Source organism: Microchirus variegatus, assembly GCF_963457635.1.
Source record: "Microchirus variegatus genome assembly, chromosome: 6".
In the NCBI taxonomy this organism is placed as follows: Eukaryota; Metazoa; Chordata; class Actinopteri; order Pleuronectiformes; family Soleidae; genus Microchirus; species Microchirus variegatus.
This window is the reverse complement of record NC_139807.1, coordinates 17,329,615-17,352,031: the sequence shown is the minus strand read 5'-3', so window position 1 is coordinate 17,352,031 and position 22,417 is coordinate 17,329,615. Positions and strand designations below refer to the sequence as shown.

The 22,417-nt window shown below is 40.1% G+C and overlaps 1 protein-coding gene across 1 annotated transcript in view; it reads right to left on the bottom strand.

Moving 5' to 3' along the window:
• Window positions 1-434: 434 nt before the first annotated feature.
• The window catches only part of aff2 (AF4/FMR2 family, member 2), a gene marked incomplete at both ends in the record, with an annotated part of 166,634 nt that continues 144,651 nt past the window's right edge, over window positions 435-22,417 (bottom strand). The window contains 13 exons of the mRNA XM_083891494.1: window positions 435-556; window positions 1,098-1,309; window positions 3,784-3,836; window positions 4,479-4,572; window positions 5,767-5,838; window positions 8,181-8,317; window positions 8,926-8,989; window positions 10,581-10,714; window positions 13,224-13,476; window positions 18,240-18,355; window positions 18,450-19,520; window positions 20,993-21,203; window positions 22,134-22,349. Coding sequence (XP_083747620.1) covers window positions 435-556; window positions 1,098-1,309; window positions 3,784-3,836; window positions 4,479-4,572; window positions 5,767-5,838; window positions 8,181-8,317; window positions 8,926-8,989; window positions 10,581-10,714; window positions 13,224-13,476; window positions 18,240-18,355; window positions 18,450-19,520; window positions 20,993-21,203; window positions 22,134-22,349 — 2,755 coding nt within the window. The remainder of the gene's footprint in view (window positions 557-1,097; window positions 1,310-3,783; window positions 3,837-4,478; window positions 4,573-5,766; window positions 5,839-8,180; window positions 8,318-8,925; window positions 8,990-10,580; window positions 10,715-13,223; window positions 13,477-18,239; window positions 18,356-18,449; window positions 19,521-20,992; window positions 21,204-22,133; window positions 22,350-22,417) is intronic.

The window sequence follows — 22,417 nt, the reverse complement described above, 5'->3', positions numbered from 1 at the left end:
GAGGAGCTTCTGTTGAGCTCCTTTCCTACCTATTTTCTTAAATGATTATATCATAGTAAAGACACAGGGAGTTTGTCACATTGGTTTTCCCTGTAGGAATGTCGGCTACTCGCACTGAAGTATTATTCTCTCTCTCTCTCTCTCAAAACAAACAAAAAAACTGCCAATATTTTAACAATGTAATTTGTATTCTGTGATTCACAGTGGAAATTCACTAACTTAGTTACCGTTCAGTCCAAACTGCCTGTGAATTTCATCCCAATTAATGCACCCAGTATATGCCTTTACATTACCGCGGTCATTTGAAGAATCCCTGTGGGAACTGAAGCAGCATCCTGAGTTTTATCTCACTGGTTATCCCAGTTCTCGCTCCCAGGCCCATATCTTCTCCCTTTTTTTCAAAAAAATGTATTTATTTTGTCTCTGTTGTCTCCCTACAGCAGGTGAGCCTCTATACGGAGCCAGTGTAGTCCTTGCCTGATGTATCGCACAAGCTCAGTCATGCTGCTCTGCTGACTCAGTGGCTCCATGACCGAGTCCAGCTCCTGGAAGAAATCTACAGGAGGGTGAGGAAGAGACACAATTACTATAAGAAGCCATGTGCATCAAGACAAGACTTTTGGTGAGTCATTTGTTTTATTTGACACTATCTGGTCTTACTGAGGTTTACAGCCTGGGTAACGGGAGTGAAAAAACCCCACAAACTGTTGAACTCCTACATTTCCGGTCTGAATAGAGCAGTGTCGCTTTTCTAGCGACATACGTTGAGAATGGTTCAAATTTCCAAGTTACAGAGAGTGCGGCAGCCAATCAAAACATGTTATGCCAGTATACACAGGAACTAGCTTGTCAAATCTATCAAAATGTGTTTAGTTCGAACACTATGCAGTTTTTGAATAAGGTTGTCTTTGTTGCTGTCTGACAAAGTGCACCCAACAATGGTGGACACTGCACATGTCATATTACCATCCCTTTTACGGCATTACCAACTCTTGATATGTAGTCCGCTGTGACAGTGTTCTGTCAGACACACTGTTATCAAGCATTAACACAACGCAGCCACTATTCGGTCGGTAGTAGATTATCTGTGGTCCTACCTTGGCTATCAGTGGCCAGTCTGTCAGCCGTCTCCCAGTGTTCATAGCTCCTCAGGATGTTGTTGGTTATGTTAACATGGCTGGCAGCCATGTGGTGAATGCGTTGGGGAATAGCTACACTGCCCAACGAGCTTGGGGCCCCTCCAGATCCTCCTCCTCCATTGCTGGCTGGGGAGGGGCTGAGTGAGAGGGGAGATGGAGTCCCATTGACCCTGGAACACAGACAGACACTTAAGTCTAGTAACATGACAAGAATGTAATGTATTTGATTGCGGTTGAGGATGCCAACCAGATGCTAAGTCAAGTCAAGTCAAGTCAAGTTTATTTATAAAGCACATTTAAAAACAACCTCAGTTGAACCAAAGTGCTGCACAGTTATTTGAACACAATACAACCACACACAACACGACAACAAATAAAAACAATAAAGGAATAGTAAGAGCTTAGTTTAAAACAAAAACTAAAATTAGAATTAAAAACAAATAAAATAAAAGTAAAAATAAAATAAATAAAATAGGAAAGCCAAGGATTCTTGTCTAGCTGGGACTGAATGCCAGGGTAAAAAGATAGGTTTTTAGTAGTGTTTTAAAGTGCTCAACAGACTGTGCAGCTCTAACCTGGAAAGGTAGGCTGTTCCACAGCTTGGGGGCTGCCACTGAGAAGGCTCTGTCCCCACGAGTAGAGAGTCTGGACCGAGGTACTGCCAGAAGCAGCTGGTTTGTTGACCTAAGTGCTCTGGAGGTACTGTGAGGCTGTACGAGCTCTGATAAGTACGATGGTACCAGACCATTCAAACACTTAAAAACAATTAATAATTAATAAGTTACAATTTCGTAACAGAAATTAAGATGCCATTAAATCTGAGATGATAAACTAAGCGTTTGCCATGCTATATTGAATTTTAACTTGAAAAGTAAAATTTACTTTAGGATGATTCAAGAGATAACAGACAGGTGTTCAATGTGTTTTTGACACAATGGAACAAGTATCATAATGTGTCATTAAAGGTGCATGTATTAATTTTTTAGCCACTTGGGGGCAGTGGAGCAGGATGTAAACAAAAATGACATCGTGGCATCACAACATTTGCTCATTTTATACATCCAGCAGACACAGCAATGTTCACATTCTTTTGGAGTCATGTTTTTGGTTTATCAAACTTTTTGTGTTGACAGGCTAGTTAGCAACTTTGTCCGCAGATTGTTGCTGGGCAACAGTGTAAAGTGTGTAGAGAAGTATCGCCAGTGGCTGACAACAGTGGTGACATCAAAGAGACTGACACAAAAGTTGCTAAAATGTGTGGATCTTAATGGATTTTCTGTAACTGAATAATTGAGGAGGAAAACACCACAGTTACGTGAAGCCGAGGCTGTCGATTGTTTTTAATCTTAAACGCTTGAACCACTTTATAATAACTAAATTAATTATAGTCTGCAATTGGTTTCTAAAACACTTTCCTGTTCATGCCCTGATAGCCATTAATCAATGAAGTTGTCTGGGAAAAAAACACAATCCAAAGCCTTAACCACAATACTACGATAAACACTGACTGAATGGATTGATCCTTTGGCACAGCTGTTGTTCATGGACCTGCTTGGCTTTTACACATTCATATTAATATTAGGTGCTGGTGTCTGTTGGTATCAATGAAGCTGATGTCTTCACAGCACTCTCTCCTCACTCTGCTTCATGTAATGTAGTGTGTTGTGAAGGTGGACCCTGGCCTTCTTTTTTGGCTTTGACTGGATCTACAGTAAATATAGGCGAGTTGCCATAGACTACATCCATGAGGTAGTAAAATGTTCTGAATGAGAGGAAGTATGAGACGAGCCAGTATTAAGTGTCTCTGCTGACTTGCAATGGGAGGTGTATTGCTCGAGCAGTGATATAATGTCAATGATGTGGCCTTGATCACTTCTGACCCGATTACTTTTTCAGTGCTATACACACATACACACCGACACACATACTCAGCTATTCTTCTTAGGAAACAGAATTGACTTTCATTTATTTGGACATCCCAAACAAAGCATTGTTCCTAACAACAACAACAACAACAACCAGTTAATTTGTGCCCAACTTCAAGCAAAATCTCTGCCCTGAACACAACCAGTTCCTCAGAAATGATGATCTGCCTCATTAGGATCAGGTTTTGGTCTCCGTGAGGACTACTGCTTCTGACAAGGTCAGTGTTTATATCAGAATAGGCACTAAAGAGATAACAAATACAAGAACACACACACACACACACACACACACACACACACACACACACACACACACACACACACACACACACACACACACACACACACACACACACACACACACGACTAAACACTTTGGGCTTCAGTCCTGCTGTTGTGCAGCGTCAGAGCTGTCCAAACTCATTAGCTTCACATCCACAGCTCCTCCATGCCCTCCTTCTCCATCCATCATCTCTCCCTCCATCACTCCTTCTCACGCAGTACTCTGCAGCCCCTCCAGTCTTCTCCCTCTCACATCTACAACAAATCAATCCCTCCATTTGCTTCCTGAGGGGTTTGTTTGAGCAAGTGGCTGTCGAGGGTGGCATGGTATTTGGCAGTGGAGCTTTGGTGAATTGTAAATTCACAATTATCTCCAGCATGTGAATGAAAGGGGATTTTCTTAATGTGTGTGTGTGTTGTGTGTGTGTTCTACTCACTTCCCATTGGTTCTCCAGGGAGACGGTGCGTGGTGGGAGCTTTTGGCGGAATTCTGGCCACAAAAAAAAACAAATTTAGTGAACCTTGAGTGAAGTTAAGAATATAATGTAATATAACACACTAACATTAACTAACTATCCAGAGCATTAACACTATAATGACATTTGATATAGTTCACTGATTCACATACAGTAGATACAGTGATTGCTGAAGTCTGTGAGGATGAGTAATTAAAATCCACTTTTATGTGAATATGTATATTACAGAAGTGGTTAGACTTTTTTTTCTGCCTTTTTTCTTTTAAAATTCCTTTCTGAGCACCTCACACATACACAGCTAAACCCTCAGTTAGTTGCTTCCCACAAATCCAATCCCATCAATGCAAATGCTGCACTGTGATAATGACATCCTCAGTAATTAATTTAACAAAACTAATTAATCAAAACAAGCACATTAAACCCGAACAATCCACAGCGATGATTGATGGAGTTAATTAATAAATTAATATCAAAGAGAAAGAATGGATTTTAATAATGTCGCACAAAATAAATGCACAGGCACCATGAAATAGAATCTGAAATGTATTGGAGAGTTGTAATTGGCTTTGCATGTTTTCCTACCACGGAGGCAGAAAAGAGGAACTAAATAAAGTCCCAAGTCCAAGTGTGTGTGTGTGTGTGTGTGTGTGTTTTACCTTGAAGTACTCCATGAGTGACCGCGAGTACTTGACAGCGTGGTCTTTCTTCAAATGGAACATCCTCAGATACAGCAGAGACAGACAGCGGTTACTATGGAAACAAAACCATTAGAAGGCAGATGAATGCTCTGTACAAATTCCCCTCAAAGCTCCATCCTCCAATATCATTTTCATTTCATTCACACAGAATGCACCTGGACTTCAAACCCGTTGCACAAGTCCTTATAGGATTAGGAAAGACTTGAGTGAAGTAAAGAATGTGGAAAAGTAATGCCCTTAAATGAAAATATAAAACCCTACACCTTTCTTTGTAAACTGTGACCTCATTAATTCACATGAAAAATAAACCCTTAAATGTTCTTTGATCACTCTGAATAATAATAAAAAGATGCACAGCACTTGCTTTTATGTAGCATGAATATGTGATTCGTCCCATTAACCAATTTCCCATTCATGTTTGGTTGTAAAGATGCAGCAGTAACAAGATGTAGGTGTAAGGATACAGGTATGGAAAACACTGTCCACAGTTCTCATTGCTTTGGATAATAAAGCAACTCCTTTGTGCTATGAATTGCAGGCCCAAGGGAATAGCATGTTTGAATCAAGTTTCATAGAGGATTGAAATTAACCTGGATGGTGTTGTTTTTGAATCACCATTAAACTGTCAACAGTTAGCATCATAATGCCCAAATTAAGACAAAAAGGTCCCAGTGCCAGTGCAGGTCCCAGTGCCAGTGCAGAACATCCATCGCCCCTTGTGGACTTTGGAATAATTACCATAACACTGCCAGTACACAAAAGTTTGAATTAAAGGCGCCATGTGTAAGAATGTGGCTAAAAACGGTTACTACACTCAAATTCAAAATACCGAGGTCTTTTAGGTTTTGTTTTCTCGGCCGTTGTGGCTCAAACGTAACTGGCAACCCATGGTTGCTCAGCAGCTGAGACTCTACTGTCCGCAATGATACGGTGGTAGGTGGCGCCACATGCCAAAACATGATTTAAAAAAAAAAAAAAAACTTAACATAAAACATATTGTGCGGTGTGCAAAATATTAGACATATTAGGAGGATTTTATGGCCAGTTGCTTTAGATTTATTACATAATCCACCTTCAAAGTTATGCTCTACCGCTTTAATATAAAAAGACAAAAGCACTGACAGAATTAGACTTTTTTGTTTTTTGGTGCAAACATTCAGAAAGTAGTAGAGGGATTTAATGACTCCTCTCACACACACTCTCTCTCTCACAAACACACACAAATTAATTATAAAGAAATTCGTACCACAACACGGCAAGTTTCTTCTCAGCGACGGTGGCTGAATGGCTGCCGAAATTCTTCAACCTCATGGCGTACCTGTGAAAGACGCTCATTATTCGTCTGCTGACATTTCCAGTGATTTATGAATCAAACATAAACCCACTTTATTTTTATCATGATAGTGAATACATTTACACTCAAGGTTCATTCTAATTAGAAAATCAAGGTCAGAATTAAAAGCAGGAGCTGCTTTCTCTGAACATGAAAATAAATATTCAGTATGGAAAGCATGGCTATGACAGTTGGTAATTAATTCCTTCAGCTCGCTGACAGCCGGCATCAACACTGTTGCAGTGCCCTAAGGCAAGGCAAGCTAAGACAGCTGTGGAGTGAAACATTTCTACTTTGGTTATTTATTAGGTATTAAAAAATATTGTAGGCACTTCATTGGATCATCTGAATCAATGATGAATGTGTTTACAGCTCAGAAAACAGTTCTCACTTATTAATTTTCAGGTCAAATAGGTAAATTATTTGATTAGCACCAAGAATATTGTCATTTGCATTCAGATATTAGCAGTTTTAGTAATTTTTGTGATAGTCCTTTAGCCGTGACTTTGCAATAAATGTTTCTGATGAGTGTGGCCGTTTATTGATTAAAAACACTGAAGATTATTCTGACTTTCTGACTATTCAGACCTTTTTTGTGTACTATTTTACAACAGATATGTAGATTACATTTACTTTTTGTTTTGTTTAAGGCAACCACAGATGAATTTGCTTATGAAGTAATTCAGCTAAATAAACCTGTCTTTAAACATGTCATTTGAATGAATCTACGTCTCTTGTCCTCAATTACATACTAAACCCTCTCATGCTGCTTAAAGTGTTGATTAATCAGTCAAAATCAAGTTCAGCACTGACGAGTGATTCAGCAGAGAGGAGTTACACCTTCTTTGTCCCTAACTGATGTCTGCAGGAAAATGCTTGTCTTTTCCCCAGAGTGAGGTCAGAGATCAGAGTCATAGATCAGAGGGCTTGTAGGAGGGAACGAGCCCGTGTCTTGCACAAGGACACTTCAGCAGGATGGATGAATATAGATGAGCTAAGTTTGAACCATTGACCTTCAGCTAAGGTTGTCGCTACACCTCCCTGTTGTCAACCTGTCCGTTTTCAGAGGTGGCTGTCATTTGTTATTCACTGTTTGCTCTCTGTAAGTTCCACTTCACACAATGAAATAAGTGCCGATCCTTTTGAAAACACCACTTTGGCCATGTGCAGCTCTATCAGTCTTAAGATGGGGAAGATAATGTAAGATGTAGTTGGTAACAGTGGACACAGAGGTAGCCGTATATGATTTAAGTTGTTGGGCTATAACTACAGTCAAGGAGTTTGATGATAGAGCTGATAAAGCAATAAAAAATAAAAAAATCTGTTAACAATACAATTTACTTGCAAATATAGGAAAGGGACACAAATGCATTTGGACTTTTATGTAAAAATATAAAAGGAGTATAGTGTGTAAGCATTTGATAATTTCAATACAAAACAACATGCAGGCAATATACTGTACACAGAACAAACTGATGTTTTTTTCAAAATAGAAACTTTAAATAATAAATAAGACTTGAGTGAAGTATAAATATATAGAAATAAATATATATATATATATATATACATATATATATATATTATTATTTTTTATCTATTTTTGAAGTTTATGAATCAATTCAGAATCGTGGATGATTATCACGGTTCATATGTGAATCGATTTTTTCCCCCACCCCTAGTGTACATGCACACTTTAATCAAACCAAGGCCGTAGTCCAACTAAGACAAGCAACCAGACAACTTGCAGAGTCCGAGTATACATGCGCAGGAGAAAATGGGTTTATTGGCCGTGTACGTCTGATTCTGTCTATAAGTTAGTGTGTATTAAATGATCAGTTTCCTGTTGAACTTTAGGTCACAGAAAAGCAAAAGGCGAATAGTGAGATAGATCATGCTATGTTTGTGTTTAATACCTACTGTAAATGCTAATCGTAATACAAATTAGATCATGAGCATTTCTCTCTGTTGAGGAAGAGGAAAATGCAGCCACTGAGTGATTTCAGGCAATAGCACTTGATTTTTCTACGTCGTCTCCTTCTACTTCTGGGTCAAAGACCAGGGAGGAAATTTTGCTGCATACGTAGAACTTCAAATCTGACTCCGGTCGGACTAGGCATATACATGGAGGAGTAATCGGACTATGAATCACATTATCTAGTATGTTAGTCAGATGAAGCCTAGCTCGATTTTATTCAGACAAACATAAACACACAAGTGTCTGAAGTAATTCATAGAATTACATAGAAATTATAGAATGCTCTCTATGAAAAATGATTAGGAAACTCGGCTTAAAGAAAGGTGATCACTAACTCTTCACTCTTCCATACCTGATGAGCTCCACAGTCTCAGAGTACATGGTATAAGGTGATTTGGCCTCTAGTGGATCTCGCTCCATGGCATTTCCACACTCTATGAAGGAGAGGGCTCCGTCTGCGTAGTTCACCGCTTTACCAAATTTGTCCATCTACAAATGGTGAGGATGAAAGAAATGAGGAAAACGTCAGACATGGAGCGACGGAGACCGAGCAATTCAAACAGAGAGAAAGAGACGAGCATAAGACGGAGATGGAATAAGGACTATCATAACAATGCAGAGGCAGACGCGCAGTCTTCTCTTTGAATAATCTCCCGCTAAGATGCAAATCCCCAGACAAATCTGAGGAAACAATGCGTAAACATAAGATAAATAACGAGCTAAATAAATCTCATTTCATTGTTCAGGGGGGATCAGATAATTCTTTTGATATTGTATAATCTTGCAGACATAATCAGTCCTTGAAAGCAGCATTCCCTTAGAGACAAATGGTGCAATAAATAACACAAATTATACTGCACAGTTCTTGCCTTGATATGAAATAGATTTTCATTGTACAGGCGCTCGATGTGCACACACATGAGCAACAACACACACATAATTAAAAACGAGACTGTGGAAGTTAACATTGTGTGTTTTCAAATTGTTTTCTTGCCATCTGTGTGTATCTATCCATCTGTCTCTCTTCTGTATGTGCTCGAGCATAGAGGTGTAAATGTGTGTCGCCCGTGTTTTACTATGATTGCAGAAAGGCTTACCAAAGCATCAGCCTTGTGCTTCAGTCTCTTGGCTTCCTGCATGTAGTAGTCAGCACTGTGGACTCTGAGAACAGCAGAGAAGGAGGGAAAAAAAGCGCACAATGTTGCATGTTTGCATCAACACGTTATTTAACAAAACCTCTGTATGTTATTGATTTACATAATCAGTCACTCCAAGGCACTTGCAGTGTGTTATATACAGGAGCCTATTTAGATATACACACCCCAGGCTTGGTGTAACCTTAGTACAACATCAAAACATGTTGTTTCATAAATACTGCACAAACCCTTTGGGACAAATAATTGTAAGATGCATCATCTTTCCAGTTTTCTGCACAGAGGAAGCAGTGGTAAGGTATTTACAGCCATTTTCCACCACCCACAATATAGTCGTAGGCCACTGTGTGCCCATTAGTGCATTTTTTAAAAGCACCAATGCACACTGTACAGATGTATTATCCGTAAACTTGGATGAATTACATAGAAATAAGTCGGGCTCTAAGATGTTTTAACAATAATATCTGAAAGAATGCTGAGTCTTGGTGATTGAAGTTGTCAGGTTCCTCCACTGCCCTGCACCACAACGCTGAACTGTATTGAGTTGCCGCAGGGAACCAGCGGGGTGGAAGAAGTCAAGTCTGCAGGCAGATAAGTGTGACTTGTAAAGTTCAGGTGAAAATGGCATGTAGTGTTATTTTTTTTGACAGCAGCTACTTGATAATTGGTGGACCATCATGCAGCTGCCAGTGCTAGTGTTCTCGCTCTCCATTAGTGTTGGTCGGGGTCGACAGGATTTTGTATTGGGTCATGGTGGAGATAATTAGCAGACACTCTGTGGCTTGGGGTTGCCGACACTAGAGTTTTCAACCCTTTCACTAATTTCCCCACTTTCCTGAAACTCGCTGGAAGATCATTTTGTGCCATAAAACAGTTTGTTTTATGGCACAAAACAAACAAAAAACTCTCTGTTCAGTCTCACAACAATGTAATTACCACGCCCCAAGGAGAGAAAAGACACAATTATATGCATATCTATATATAAAGCAAGTAATGTCTGTGTGTGTGTCTGTCTGTGATGGGCATATCTCGCTGACCCTTAGTCAGATCTCCCTAAGATTTTGGTAGATATGGGTTGGCCCTATTTTCAGGTTTTTTGAGCTGATTTATCACGCTGCACTTTAGCTGATTTATCATGCTTTACAAGTGGATATGAAGTGATGTTTAGGGAAAACTGTGTATAAATGATTTTGTTGAATAGATGTAAAATGAACATCAGTCCAACAATTGGAAAACTCACCCCTTTGCCAAGCATGTTGGGGAACTACTGTGGCTTTTGCATATTAGAAAGGATGTCAACACTACTTTCTAATGTCAACTGTCTGTCTTCCTTGGTTTATGCATCTGGTTTTATGCGAGCCGAGCCGTTGATAGTAAACTTCTGCTTCAAAACCAGCACATGTTCTGGCTGCTTTAAAAAAAAAAATTATTCTATGTTTACAAAACCAAACATTTACTATATAGCAGTTATACACTAATCCAAACATATGTACTCTCATAAACACACTGGATATTTTATCCAAAGTGATGTTAAGAGTATTGATGTTGTGATGACAGTGTGAATACAGGTGTGTATGATAAACAGTGCGTGTACATACGTGTCACTAAACGACAGCTTTGGCCTGCGAGGCTCGACAGGATCCATCGGTGGTTCCGTCCACACATCGGAGTCTGACTGTCCGTTGGCATGGTAACCATCTCCGCAGGGCTTCTCGCTGGAGGGATCCATTTCCTGTAGTCGGGATGACATCGAAAGTCCATTGTTGTAATAGTATTAATTAGCCTTATTGTGTGTCAGCTATTACAGCGCTCATTCACAGTGATGGATTCACTCTGCCAGCTGGATTACAGCAGTCTGTGAGTCGAGTTGGGCTTTTAAGAATGATTAGATGCAATGGGCTTTAAAATTCTTCAGCAACAAATCCCCCAGTCGCTCCTATGTTGCCCGGAAATCATTTGTGTCATATATAGTGTAGCTATTATGTGTCAAAATGATTACAGATAATTTCCTCCGAGATATACATGTTTTTTTATTATTATTATTGTTCATCAATACTTGGTGATGGTTGGGTGTTGTTGTGACTTATATTTCCAATCCAAAAAAAAGTAAGAAAGAGTCTGGACTTATTAACGATCCAGTGTGGACCCTCTATCGCCCCCTGTGGATCTCTGAGTAATTGCCAAAACACTGCGATCCTGATTTGACCTAGTTTCTCTTCTACTCTCCCCAGTCTCCCTCTATCTCTCTCTCTCTCTCTCACACACACACACACACATAGAAAGAGAGTGTGTGACAGAAAGACAAGTTTTTTTTTCTGCAGTGCTATCTTCTACTGTAGCATTACTCATTCTGATTGCATCCAGGAAACTGGGAGGTGCACACACAAGGCAGCTCATGTAGGCACATAGTCAGACAATCCAATGACAGAAAGATAAATAACTAGAAACTGTTTAAAATGATACCACTGTGTAAAATAAATTCAATTATAATTGCTCACAAGAAAAAGTTTGCACATTTTTAAATGGATAAGCAAATACCTGCTTGACTGAAATACACCTACATACACGCCCAAAAACATAATTTGGTTTCCAGTAGATTTTTTTAGTTTCTCGTTATACCAAGAAATTAGATACGAAACATTTCATTTACCCCTGCTATTATGCCACTCGGTTGTAAATTGTGCATTTCCATAAATCACAAGTTTTGTTTTGCTCACGTTTTATTCATCATTTATTCATGTGAAACTAACTTTTTAATTTACAAATCTTATGTGTGAGCTCATTCAAAAGCTTGCTGTAAATCCTCTCCAGCACAAAATAAAGTTTTTAATGAGGCTGACTGTATAGATGTGTTGGTGTGTGCGTCCGTCTCCATGTCACTGTGAGTGACCTTTTAGAGCGAAAGAAAACAAGTCTAGAGGAGCGTAGACAATCAAAGCTCTACTCACGTTGCCGTTGCATGAAATTTACATTTCTCATTTTTATTTTTAAATCCTTTTCATGCCCTGATCACTATCCATAAATACATTTGGTGTCTGTAGCCTTTACAGAACTAAAATAAACACAGAATTAATGTCTGTCTGCATATCTGTCACTAACCTGCCTGTCTTCTTAATAAACCGGAGAGGCTTACACCACTGAAGCAGAGATTAGGGGGAAAGTCAAAAAAAATTCTGGTTTTAGGGTAGGAGCTTTTATAAGAGGGCTAGCAAGAATGGTTAAGATTTGTCAGATGCATTTTCTCGAAGTGTACCCTGTTTATGCTGGTGTTTCAGGACTTGTGAAGTGAGCCAGCCGCTCAAAAACAAAACACAAGCTGCCAGCTCTCACTCAAAATAATTTAAAGTTTACATATTATACCCTATTTCTCCAAGTTAAACTAGTTCCCTGGTGTCCTAATGAACATGTCTGTGACATACTTTGGACAAAATACCATAAGGATGAAGCACCACAGCACTCTGCCCAAACAGCCCTGTTCAGAACGCTCTGTTTAGTAGTATCTCTTAAAAAAAGTAAAACGAAACTTAAGGGTCAGGAAATGACATCAGCCACAGAGGCTACTGGGGGCTAACAGCAGTTAGCATTTGGAAAAGTGATCATTTGCAGGCTCTAGCAGGCACATTGCTGTCATATATCATGTATCCACTGGACAGATAAATCCTCCTCCTTTTTTTCTTTATTCACAAAATATATTTTTTTGTGTCAGGTAATATTAATATAGTGTCTGAGATGAACATCCAACACTAGATGAATGAACAGTTTCACACTGAGGATGATGATTATATTGTTTGGCTTTGGTTTCACACTGCTGGTTTTGTGGGTAGTGAAATATTGATTAATGAATTATTCTATTCTCTGTATTAAAGACAGTCAAGTGTTTCAATAAAATTATTCTAACCTCAATTTGCCCCAAAACTTTTAAAAATCCTGATATCCTTGGACTGACAACATTAGCACTTTATTTATTAAAGTGTTGTTGAGCCAGATCACTGAAATAAAGCCTCGCTGTGTTGAACGTGATTTGTAGTTGAACCAAACCTCATCCTCACTCGCTACCAACACTCCAGTAGGTGTTTTGATGCAAGTAACTTAACGTGTTACTTGGCAAAGAAAGTAATAATGAAATATAAGTAAAATGTACATTATATAAGTAAAATGTACATTATATAAGTAATAAGTTCATTTTAAAGTAACTTAACCAACACTGTCTGCCATTAAACAACTGTGCAAAAGAGACTCACGCTGCCATTTCTCGCATGTGCTGACACCTTGACTTCACCTCTCCTGTGCCTGTGAGAGGAAGAGGAGGAGGAGGAGGAGGTGGTGGTGGTGGACGTCGTGGAGCAAGGCAGAATCCCTGTGGTGCCGCCCTCCTGGTTCAGAGAGGTACTGCTGTCACAGGTCCGTTTACGTGGGGGCTCGTCAGAGAGCGGGGACAAGAGGGGAGGTAGCAGCTTCTCGTTGCGCCGCCGAGACTGCTTCCTGTTCAGGGAGCTACAGAAAACACACACACACAGAGGCACTCAAATGACAAAGCGGTGACAATGACACTGACTACTGTTTTATTACATACATATATTTACTCTGTTTATCCAAATTACTTTTGTATATTGGTTAAATAAGATAAAGAGGTAAGTTAATGCTGCATTTGTATTGGAGGGGGGGGGTTATTATTCAGTTGTATAAGTTGCAGCATTAGAAACTACAACTTTCTACGGCTTTCAGAGATGTCACCAGCTGTTCACAATATTTAGGGTGACAATATTTCTAAAAATAAACACATAACAAATGAGAACTAACAAATAATCCGTCATAAGACTGCAGCGTCTCCTGTAGCCACTGCTGCCAGAGCAGCTGTTGACTCCAAATGCTTCTTCACTGCGTAAACAGATGAATGTTTCATAGACCTACAAATATTGTAGAAAATACACTTTCATCATTCCTATTCATATAGTCGTTGCTTTGCAGTGGTACCACACACATCTCAGCCGAAGGAAATACATTTCGGTGTTATCAGATTAAAATTCTTTCAGTCTCTCTCTTACTGTCACTGCACTCACTTCAGCAGTTCAAGTGGTTTTTATATGTTTTATAAAAAGGGGACTAAACTAGTATGACCTCAGCTTTCTGTATAACTGGATCCTCAGAAACATGCTGTGTACATGTTGATTTAATAATGAGAATAAAACCATTGCATGGTTGATATCAGGGAGAATAATTTATGTGTATAAGTGGCCAAACAGAGCAGTATTTTGGTTAGGAGTTAGGACTGTTAGGAGCTGTGGAAGAATAAAGATCACATAGTATAATTTCAGTATGTTTTTTTCCCCCATAAAATCTATTCCTTTTGAAGTTCTGCCTTTTTCTTCCAGTTTTCGAGCTCTCCTGCACCACTATTACACTAAACTGTCCCTGGTGACCTCCAAACATGACCCTCCTGTTAAACTCTGTCACCACCTAATCCCCCTTGAGCTTATGCTATGGCTTTTCTTGAACTTGCATCTTGAGACTAAAATGCTCCCCTTGCAATGCTCCATTTCTGTTATTATTATTATTAATATTATTATAATAACTCACACTTATTTTTTCGTTTTTTGGATATTGATTAAAATAAAGTACACCAACATTGAGTGTGTAAACCGTACTTATAGACAACACTGGGATGTCATTGTCTAACTATGTTGTAATTTCATCACTGATTGATATTTTCTTTTTTAAAATTGATGTGACTCAGGCTTCCGTACTTGAGCATCAACCATTAATCCCTCAGCTGCCTTTTGTGGCTCCTGTGACTCATTGTTTGCAGCACAACGGTTAATATTTTTATACTTTTCCTCTGCCTGGAAACTCTGGGGGTTTGATGCAGAGAGAGAGAAGTTGCTGAGCTCGCAGAACAACGCCCCAGGCCCCAACATTAGTGATAATATACAAAACCAGGGAGACAAAGACTAATTAGTTGTGTGTGTGTGTGTGTGTGTGTGTGTGTGTGTGTGTGTGTGTGTGTGTGTCTGTGTCTGTGTGTGTTTGTAAGAAAGTGCAAGGGTATGTGCATGCTTTTTTTGTCTGTATGCAGCATAATTGATGTATGCTGGTGTGTTTGTGTGTATGATTATGCTAATTTGTGTGCAACTGAGTGTGTGTCTATGTTCCTATGTGCAAGTAGATACCTGTGTGCGTGTGTGCGTGTGTGTGTGTGTGTGTGTGTGTATTAGTAGTTGTTACCTCTTGAGGACCTTTTCTGGCATAAACACTGACCTACTCAGAACCAGGACTCCTCATGGAGACCAACACCTGGCCGTATAGAGGCAGAACCTTATTTCTGATGAACTGGTTAAGTTAAGTTTAGGCCTAAGATTTGACTGTGCTTAGGTTAAGGTTGGGGTTTTGGTTATGGATAAGGCTTTTGTCCAAATGAATGGAAGTCAATACAGAGTCCTTAAAAGGATAGCTTTGTCTGGTTTGTGTTTGTGAAAGCATACACAATCTCCTAGTTATTTTAAAAAGATAATAAGTTCAGAGATTTACAGCAGCACAGCACAAACTGCCCACAGTATATCTGCCAAATATTCCTCTGTAATACATTTGCAATGATTCAACCATTTCTCGGCCAGAGAGACATTTTTGGCTTCCATCCATCAGACATACCACTTATGCTTTTAGGGCCATTGGACTAAGTGAGAGAAGGGTTGCAATCTGGACCGATTACCATATTTAGACACTACTTTAGACGCGTTCAGCATTAAGTATAACTGTTGACACCTGGCATTAAAATGTGTCTCAACCAAATCAGATGTTACATCACTACAATGTATGTAAATACACACAAATGTGATTTCTGTCTGTGTGATCACTGTGCCTACAGCCACAAATAAATCACAGTTCCATTTCCCACGGCATCTTCAACATAATAAGCAATAACTAAAGACTCTGCCAACCCACAGCTCACCACCTCTTCTACCTGTTGCCCTCTGGCAGGTGCTACAGGTCAATTAAAACCTCCAATTTCTTTCCTCATGGTCCTCTTGAGTTGCAAACACAAACCCTTTGATCAACGTGCTTATTTTCCTCACCTGTGCAATAAATTCACAATGTGTAATTACTGTAAAATATGTCTCCATTATTTAGTTCCTGTGTGGCAGCCACCTCTCTAGATGACAGGGTTTTGCTGTGCTCTATTTACTACTATGATTTCATAACATGTTTTAATAGTTCTGACAGGGTTGCACAGCAGTATCTTGTTGTATTCTATATAAGGATAATAAAACTTTCTATTCTATAAAAAACAAAAAACCTCACATACTGTCAGTTCATTGTGAGCCTTCTGTGGTTCAGAGGACATTGAACTGAGGATGTCGTCTTGAGTCTTTTGCATTCACGCATGCAATTCCAAATGTGTTTTGAGAGATTGCATCAAACGACTTTTACAAGAATATTTTGACCAAATGTGAGTCTAAGCAGAGTGATGCAGGTTTCGTAGCTGACAAGTGGACAAAATGCCACACAATGCCATGGGTTCAACCCCAGGTCACCCCCTATTTCCCTTCTACTTTCCCCATACTGTAAACTCTCTCACAACACTGAGATGTTATTGAAGTAGTTCCTCTATGTCTGTGACACAGGGGCTTATTTATAGCCGCAGCCCGCACAGTCTGTTTTTAATAATTCAAGTTGAATGCTGAAATTCACACTGTGTCATCCTCATGTCACAGTGTGAATTGGACTCACGTCTTTAATGACTTCATCAGCACATTACAAATGTTAAACCTTCCTAAAAAAAACTCCAGTCTCCAGTGAACTTGATAAACTCGTCTGGTGTTTGGTGCTATAGTCCCATGTTGTTGAGGTATTCATTTTTGTGTGAGTGCTAGACTTAAAAAGTATTCCAAACATTGTGAGGCTGTGTTTCCCTCTTCACAGTGGGTGGATATTGATATAGTTTCTGCCTATTTCTACATTTTCCCCTGAACTTTTTGCCTGAAAACTAAATTTTTGCTCATGCTTTGCTGCAGAGTTGTGTACCCTCTCCTCCTGGTTAGTCCCTTAAGCCGAGATCACAATGCACAACTTTCAGTGTAATTTTCCACTTCACAACCAGATGTTTAATTCAGTGTCAAAAGCCTCCTATCAGAGCATGAGCTGAACTATTCTAAGATGTTATTAGAGAGAGACTCATCGATGTCTCATGGACGTATGACTCAAATCTAGACGGAATCTGTGAAAGTTTCAGCCAATCACAGAGCAGGACAAGATGGAGGTGTTGGGCGGAAAAGTGGAACAGTAATTCCCTTTCCACCACATAGACGAAGGTGGCAAAGGCAAGTCGACATCGAAAAAAACAAAGACAAAATCACACACGAGAAAAGTGTTGTCTCGATGTAGAGAAACCAAGCAAAAATGAAATCCAGTTTTTCTAGCACTTCCTGTCACTCCTGACACCTTGTTTATGTGAACAAAATACTTCAGTCAACATATTAGTCTGGAGCGTCTCGTGGAACAATGAGTACACTCTTAGAAATAAAAGTGCCAAGTAGAACCGTAAGGTGCTTTGGCTTGTCCTCATAGGAGAACCATTATTTTATAAGGTTCCACCTGGAACCCTTAGTGTTACCAAGAATCCTCTTAAAACCCCTTATTCAGGAAAGGGGTTCCAAAGGGTTCTCTGTATCAAAATGGTACTGGAACCATTACCAATTACCATTACCATTGTTACCAAGAACCCTTGAAAAACAAATGGTTCCAGGTAGAACCTCAGCCCTTGTAGAAAAACACTTTTGGTACCCTTATTTCTAAGAGTGTAGTCTGAACCTAAAGTTGTGTAGTGTGAACTAAACAATTATGGTAAAACAGGTGTGACTGATTTGATTTGCGATATCATTTTTTAGTAAAGCTTCAAGCTGAAGTAAAGCAAGTATTTTTGTTATTTACTGTTTGTTGTTTAAGTGTTAAAACAAGATCACGCTAACTAATCTGCTCTAATGCAAGGATGAGAAGTTAAAGATGTGAATTAATGTAAAGATGTATTTATTGCACTTTCTTCTGGGTTTGGTACAGTAAAGCCCTGGTTCAGGCTTGTGTTTCGACTGAGAACAGTGCCTTTACGTGGTAAATGGGATCTAAGGGATACCCTTCCCTTACCCCACTGTTCCACTCTGTGGAAACGCACCAAAAATGTTGCCATTGCAATTTGCTAACTGTGTTACTTGAAATTGTTCAGCCCTAGTGTGAAATGAACTTCAGAGAGCTGCTCTGGTACTTACTCTGTAGAGCTGTTCTTGTGGTTGTGTATTGGAGAGATGCAGGGTGGGAGGAGCTGACAGTCTTTGTCCAGCCGCAGCTTCTTACTGCCGTTGACTGGTGACTCGGTGTGGTCCGACTGAGAATACAGATGGAGAGAATAAGCGTATATGCAATTATCACGGGGAATGATGAATATTACCCAGACTTGTTAGTGTCAACACTCAACACACCTTGTGTTTCCTCTTGTTCTTGCTGGTGTGTTTCTCTGTTGAGACCATCATGTTCCCGGCTGCTTGTCTCCTGTGTTTACCTTCGTTCTCGCCTCTCTCCGTCCTCCCAGCTAGCCTGGGATTGCTCTGCTCTTGCACAGTGGAGTTTTCCAGAGTGCCCAGTCCCACGCATACTTTCTCTCTCTCCCTCGCCATTGTCCTCTCCCTTTCCCTCTCCCCGAGCCCTAATCGTTCTCTGTCCTCTCTGTCTGTCTGCCTCTCTCTCTCCGTTAATCTGTCTCTGTCACCTTGCCTCTCTCTGTCCTGAACTAGTCGCTCATTTTCCTCCTCCTGTCTCTCCCCTTTAGTTAACCTCTGTCTCTCCCTCAGTCCTGACCACTCTCTGTCCTCCTGCTTCTGTCTCTCTCTCTCTGCCACACCTGTCCTCTCTCCCTGCCTCTCTCTATCTCGCCCTTCACTCCCATCCCTTTCTGCGAGACCCACCCTGGATCTTTCCCCCAAACCCTGAACCGGTACCCTGCTGAGCAGACTCAGGTCAATTTTGACCCATAAACTCTGGCTCTCCTGATAGTCCCTTAGGGGCGACAGCGGCACCTCGAGTCCCGTGTTCGAAGGTGGTGTCATGGACTCCGGGTCCTTACACTGCCCTCCTAATCCTCCAGGATCAGGAACAGATGTACCAAATGAACCGCTTATGTTGCTAATGCTTAGGGAGTTACAGCTGTTACTGCTGCCATTATTCCCGCTGCTAATGCTACTATTAGTGCTGCTGCTACCATTAACGGTCACATTACCACCATCTTTGACTCGCAGGCCTTTCCCTCCAAATGTTCCCAGACCCCCCAAACTTGCAGCAGAGCCAAGGCATGCTAGGAGAGGCGTGTGCATGTGCATGTTGGACAGAGTCTGCGTGTTAATTGCAGCGCGTGTCGTCTGCGGCAGAGCGGGGATTTTAATGGCTTCCTCTGACTCAGAGTGACATTCTGAGGAAGAGGAGGAGGAATCCGTTTCAATGAATTCCCGGGACTTGGGTGTGATTTTGGTGCTCGGACCTCTGTGTTTCCTCTTATCCTGTTTGAGAGACGAAAATGGCAAAAGACAAAGGGGATGATTTTAGGTAGTCATGTAATGATAATAATTCATATACAGCAACTCTGCAATATAGCCAAAAACAGTTAAAAATCGCTCAAAACAGTCTATAATATCGCAATTAAATGTTGAGTTTTGCTCCTAAACCTTTTAATTGTGGTTTAGAAATTCTTAATAGACAGAAAACCACTCCATGTTTGCACAACACATACAATTACTTCGATATATACTAAACCTGACTGAATATTTATATTGAGGGAAAAATGATTTACCCTCCTGACAAGCATCTTCCTTTTCTAGAAAGCTGTGTTGACACTAGAGCTGATTGTGACATAGACTGTCAACTATTATGATCATCGGTTAATTAGTGTGTTTTATTAATAAGTAAAACAAGTTTTCTGATATTCCAGTTTCTTAACTGTGATTATTTCCTTGTTTCTTTGCTCCGTTTGAAAATAAATCATTCAAATTCAATTCATTTAGTAGCTGCAACCTTATGATTGAACTCTGAATCCTTGTATTCATAATTAATTAACAATGAATTAAATGTAATTACAGTATTCAGTGTTATTCAGTCAGATTTTTTTTGCCTTTTAACCCTAATGAAGCTTTCTCTTATTTTGTGTCTTTGTTGCAGACCATAGCTACATTGCATTCATAAAAAAACAATTAAGTAGGCAATTGAATTGAAATATGTGGCTACAAAAATAACTGATGAGGTTTTAAAGTCTGAATGGTTGCCATGGTGATAACACCTCACCCATCACTGGTGTTAAAGAGGTGGCAGATGTCAGGGTCAGACATGTACTGGCTGAGTGTTTTTTTTGTTCTGCAGTTGTCCCTGGTGTGTAAAGAGAATTAATTGGTTGTTTGGATGGTTGTTGCTGCTTTTAACCTGCAAGCCACTGACAAAGAGCCTTTAATTTGTTACTCTTTAATGACACTGAGAGCATGTGATATTTTGAATCCAATGCCAAATACTAGACATGATATTTTCCATCTCATCTAATAGTTTTTATCGGTACAATTCCTGTTCTCCCATGCACCTTTTTCTATATGACTCACTTACACAAAGTCATTTGAGTGTACAAGTGACTCTCTCTCTCTCTCTTTTTCTCCTTGAACCGATCTAATCTTCATAAAAACCACTGAGCATTAACTCATAGGTTAAAAGGATGGAGGAGGATTCAGTTATATTTCTCTCTCGTGCACATTGCCATAATAATCCTGTAATGCTACTATTTCTTATGCTGAAAAGTTTTATGACATCATCCAGAGTCTATAAGATGAAGTGATCATTACAGGATACATGGACAATGTGTGAGACTCGGAATTGAACCGCACTTCCAGATGTTTGGAGGTGAAGGGAATCTTCCCTATGGTGTTGAAGTAATTTACCCTCGCCGTCTGTGTGAAATTTCTCCCTTGGTTCGTGCACCTCCTCCGAAACTAACCTGGTTCACGGCGACAGCAGGTATTGGCACAGGCGTTTGCTGAAGCACTGCTGGTGGGGTGATGGTATTGTTGCTGGAGGTGGTAGCGCCGCGAGGCTCCTTCCTGGGGGCTGTTTTCCCACTGGGGGTTTTGCTTCGAGACCTCGGTGGGTTCTGATGCTCCAGGGAGGGCGAAGGCAACAGGTCCTTCTCCCTCGTAGCAGCAGGGCTGCTGTGGGAGAAAACACAGCGTGAGGAGCCATCGCTAAACAAATCAGATTCACGATTGAGCGCTGCTCCCGATGTTTCTTTGGTCAGCCCCAGGGGGGCCGATGTTCAATACAGAACGGAGAAAATTATTAAATAAAATAAGATGGCATGAAGTAATTGAAAACAGCATGTATTTAGCCAAAGTTGTTTGTGTACAGGGAAAGCTTAAAATGGAAAAGAAGAGAACAACAGAAGCGACTGATGGAGAAGAGGGTGAAATTAGCCTGATGTCAAGCTGAGCTGCCATTTTGTCAGACTGAACATGTTTCACAGCTGATGTGTTCAGTGCTGAGCTGCCAGAAAGCATGACGGTGCACTGGAGCAGCCGTTAGCTCTCAACTGTAAGTGACAATAGTGAGTAGTCGAGTGCTAGAAGTCGTAGCTAATGAATGGCATGGCACTTATGATAGAGCAGGCAAGAACTAATCATATTTGTTTTTGTTCTTGAGGAATACCAGAGCATTTTTCCACTTTTGCATTACTGTACAGTAACAATATCATTATTGTATGTAATAATTAAGTGATTTCTATAGTAATCACCTATTTGATTTCAACTTTATCATTTTTTGTAAGGGTAGTCCATAGTTATAATAATGTCCAAGCCTGGATATTACTTTGGAAGTAACATGGTATTACTGTAATATTATCCTCCTTATTTTCACTATATTATTATTACTTTGTTACCAAGCTGGGATTCACATAATATTTCAATTATAACCATAATATTTCCTTCCCATTGCAAATTATGTACTATAATGCAAGGTATCACCAACTAACCCCCTAACACACAATTATTTAAAGTGAACTGTAAAGGTTTCATAGTTTTGGGATCGAGATGAAGCTACATATTTATTTAAAATATAAAGAAAATATCACCCTTTTCCTTCTTTACCTGTGCTGGTTTGCTCTGCTCCACGTCTGGTTCTGATTATCCTCCACACTGTTTGACCTCTCTGTCCGTCTGGGCTGTTTTTTCCCTGTGGTGTTCCTCCTCGGGGTCGTGACCTCTGGGCCCGACAGCAGGGCCGGTGACAGCCTCATCTTGGACCTCTGGTTTTCCCCCGAGGTCTTCTGGCTGAGCTTGGCCTTGGCCTTCTCTCTGCCCGGGCTATGGGGAACAAGAAATTAAAAAAAATTCTTGACTTGTCTTTTACAGATTGAGACATGTTTTTGTCT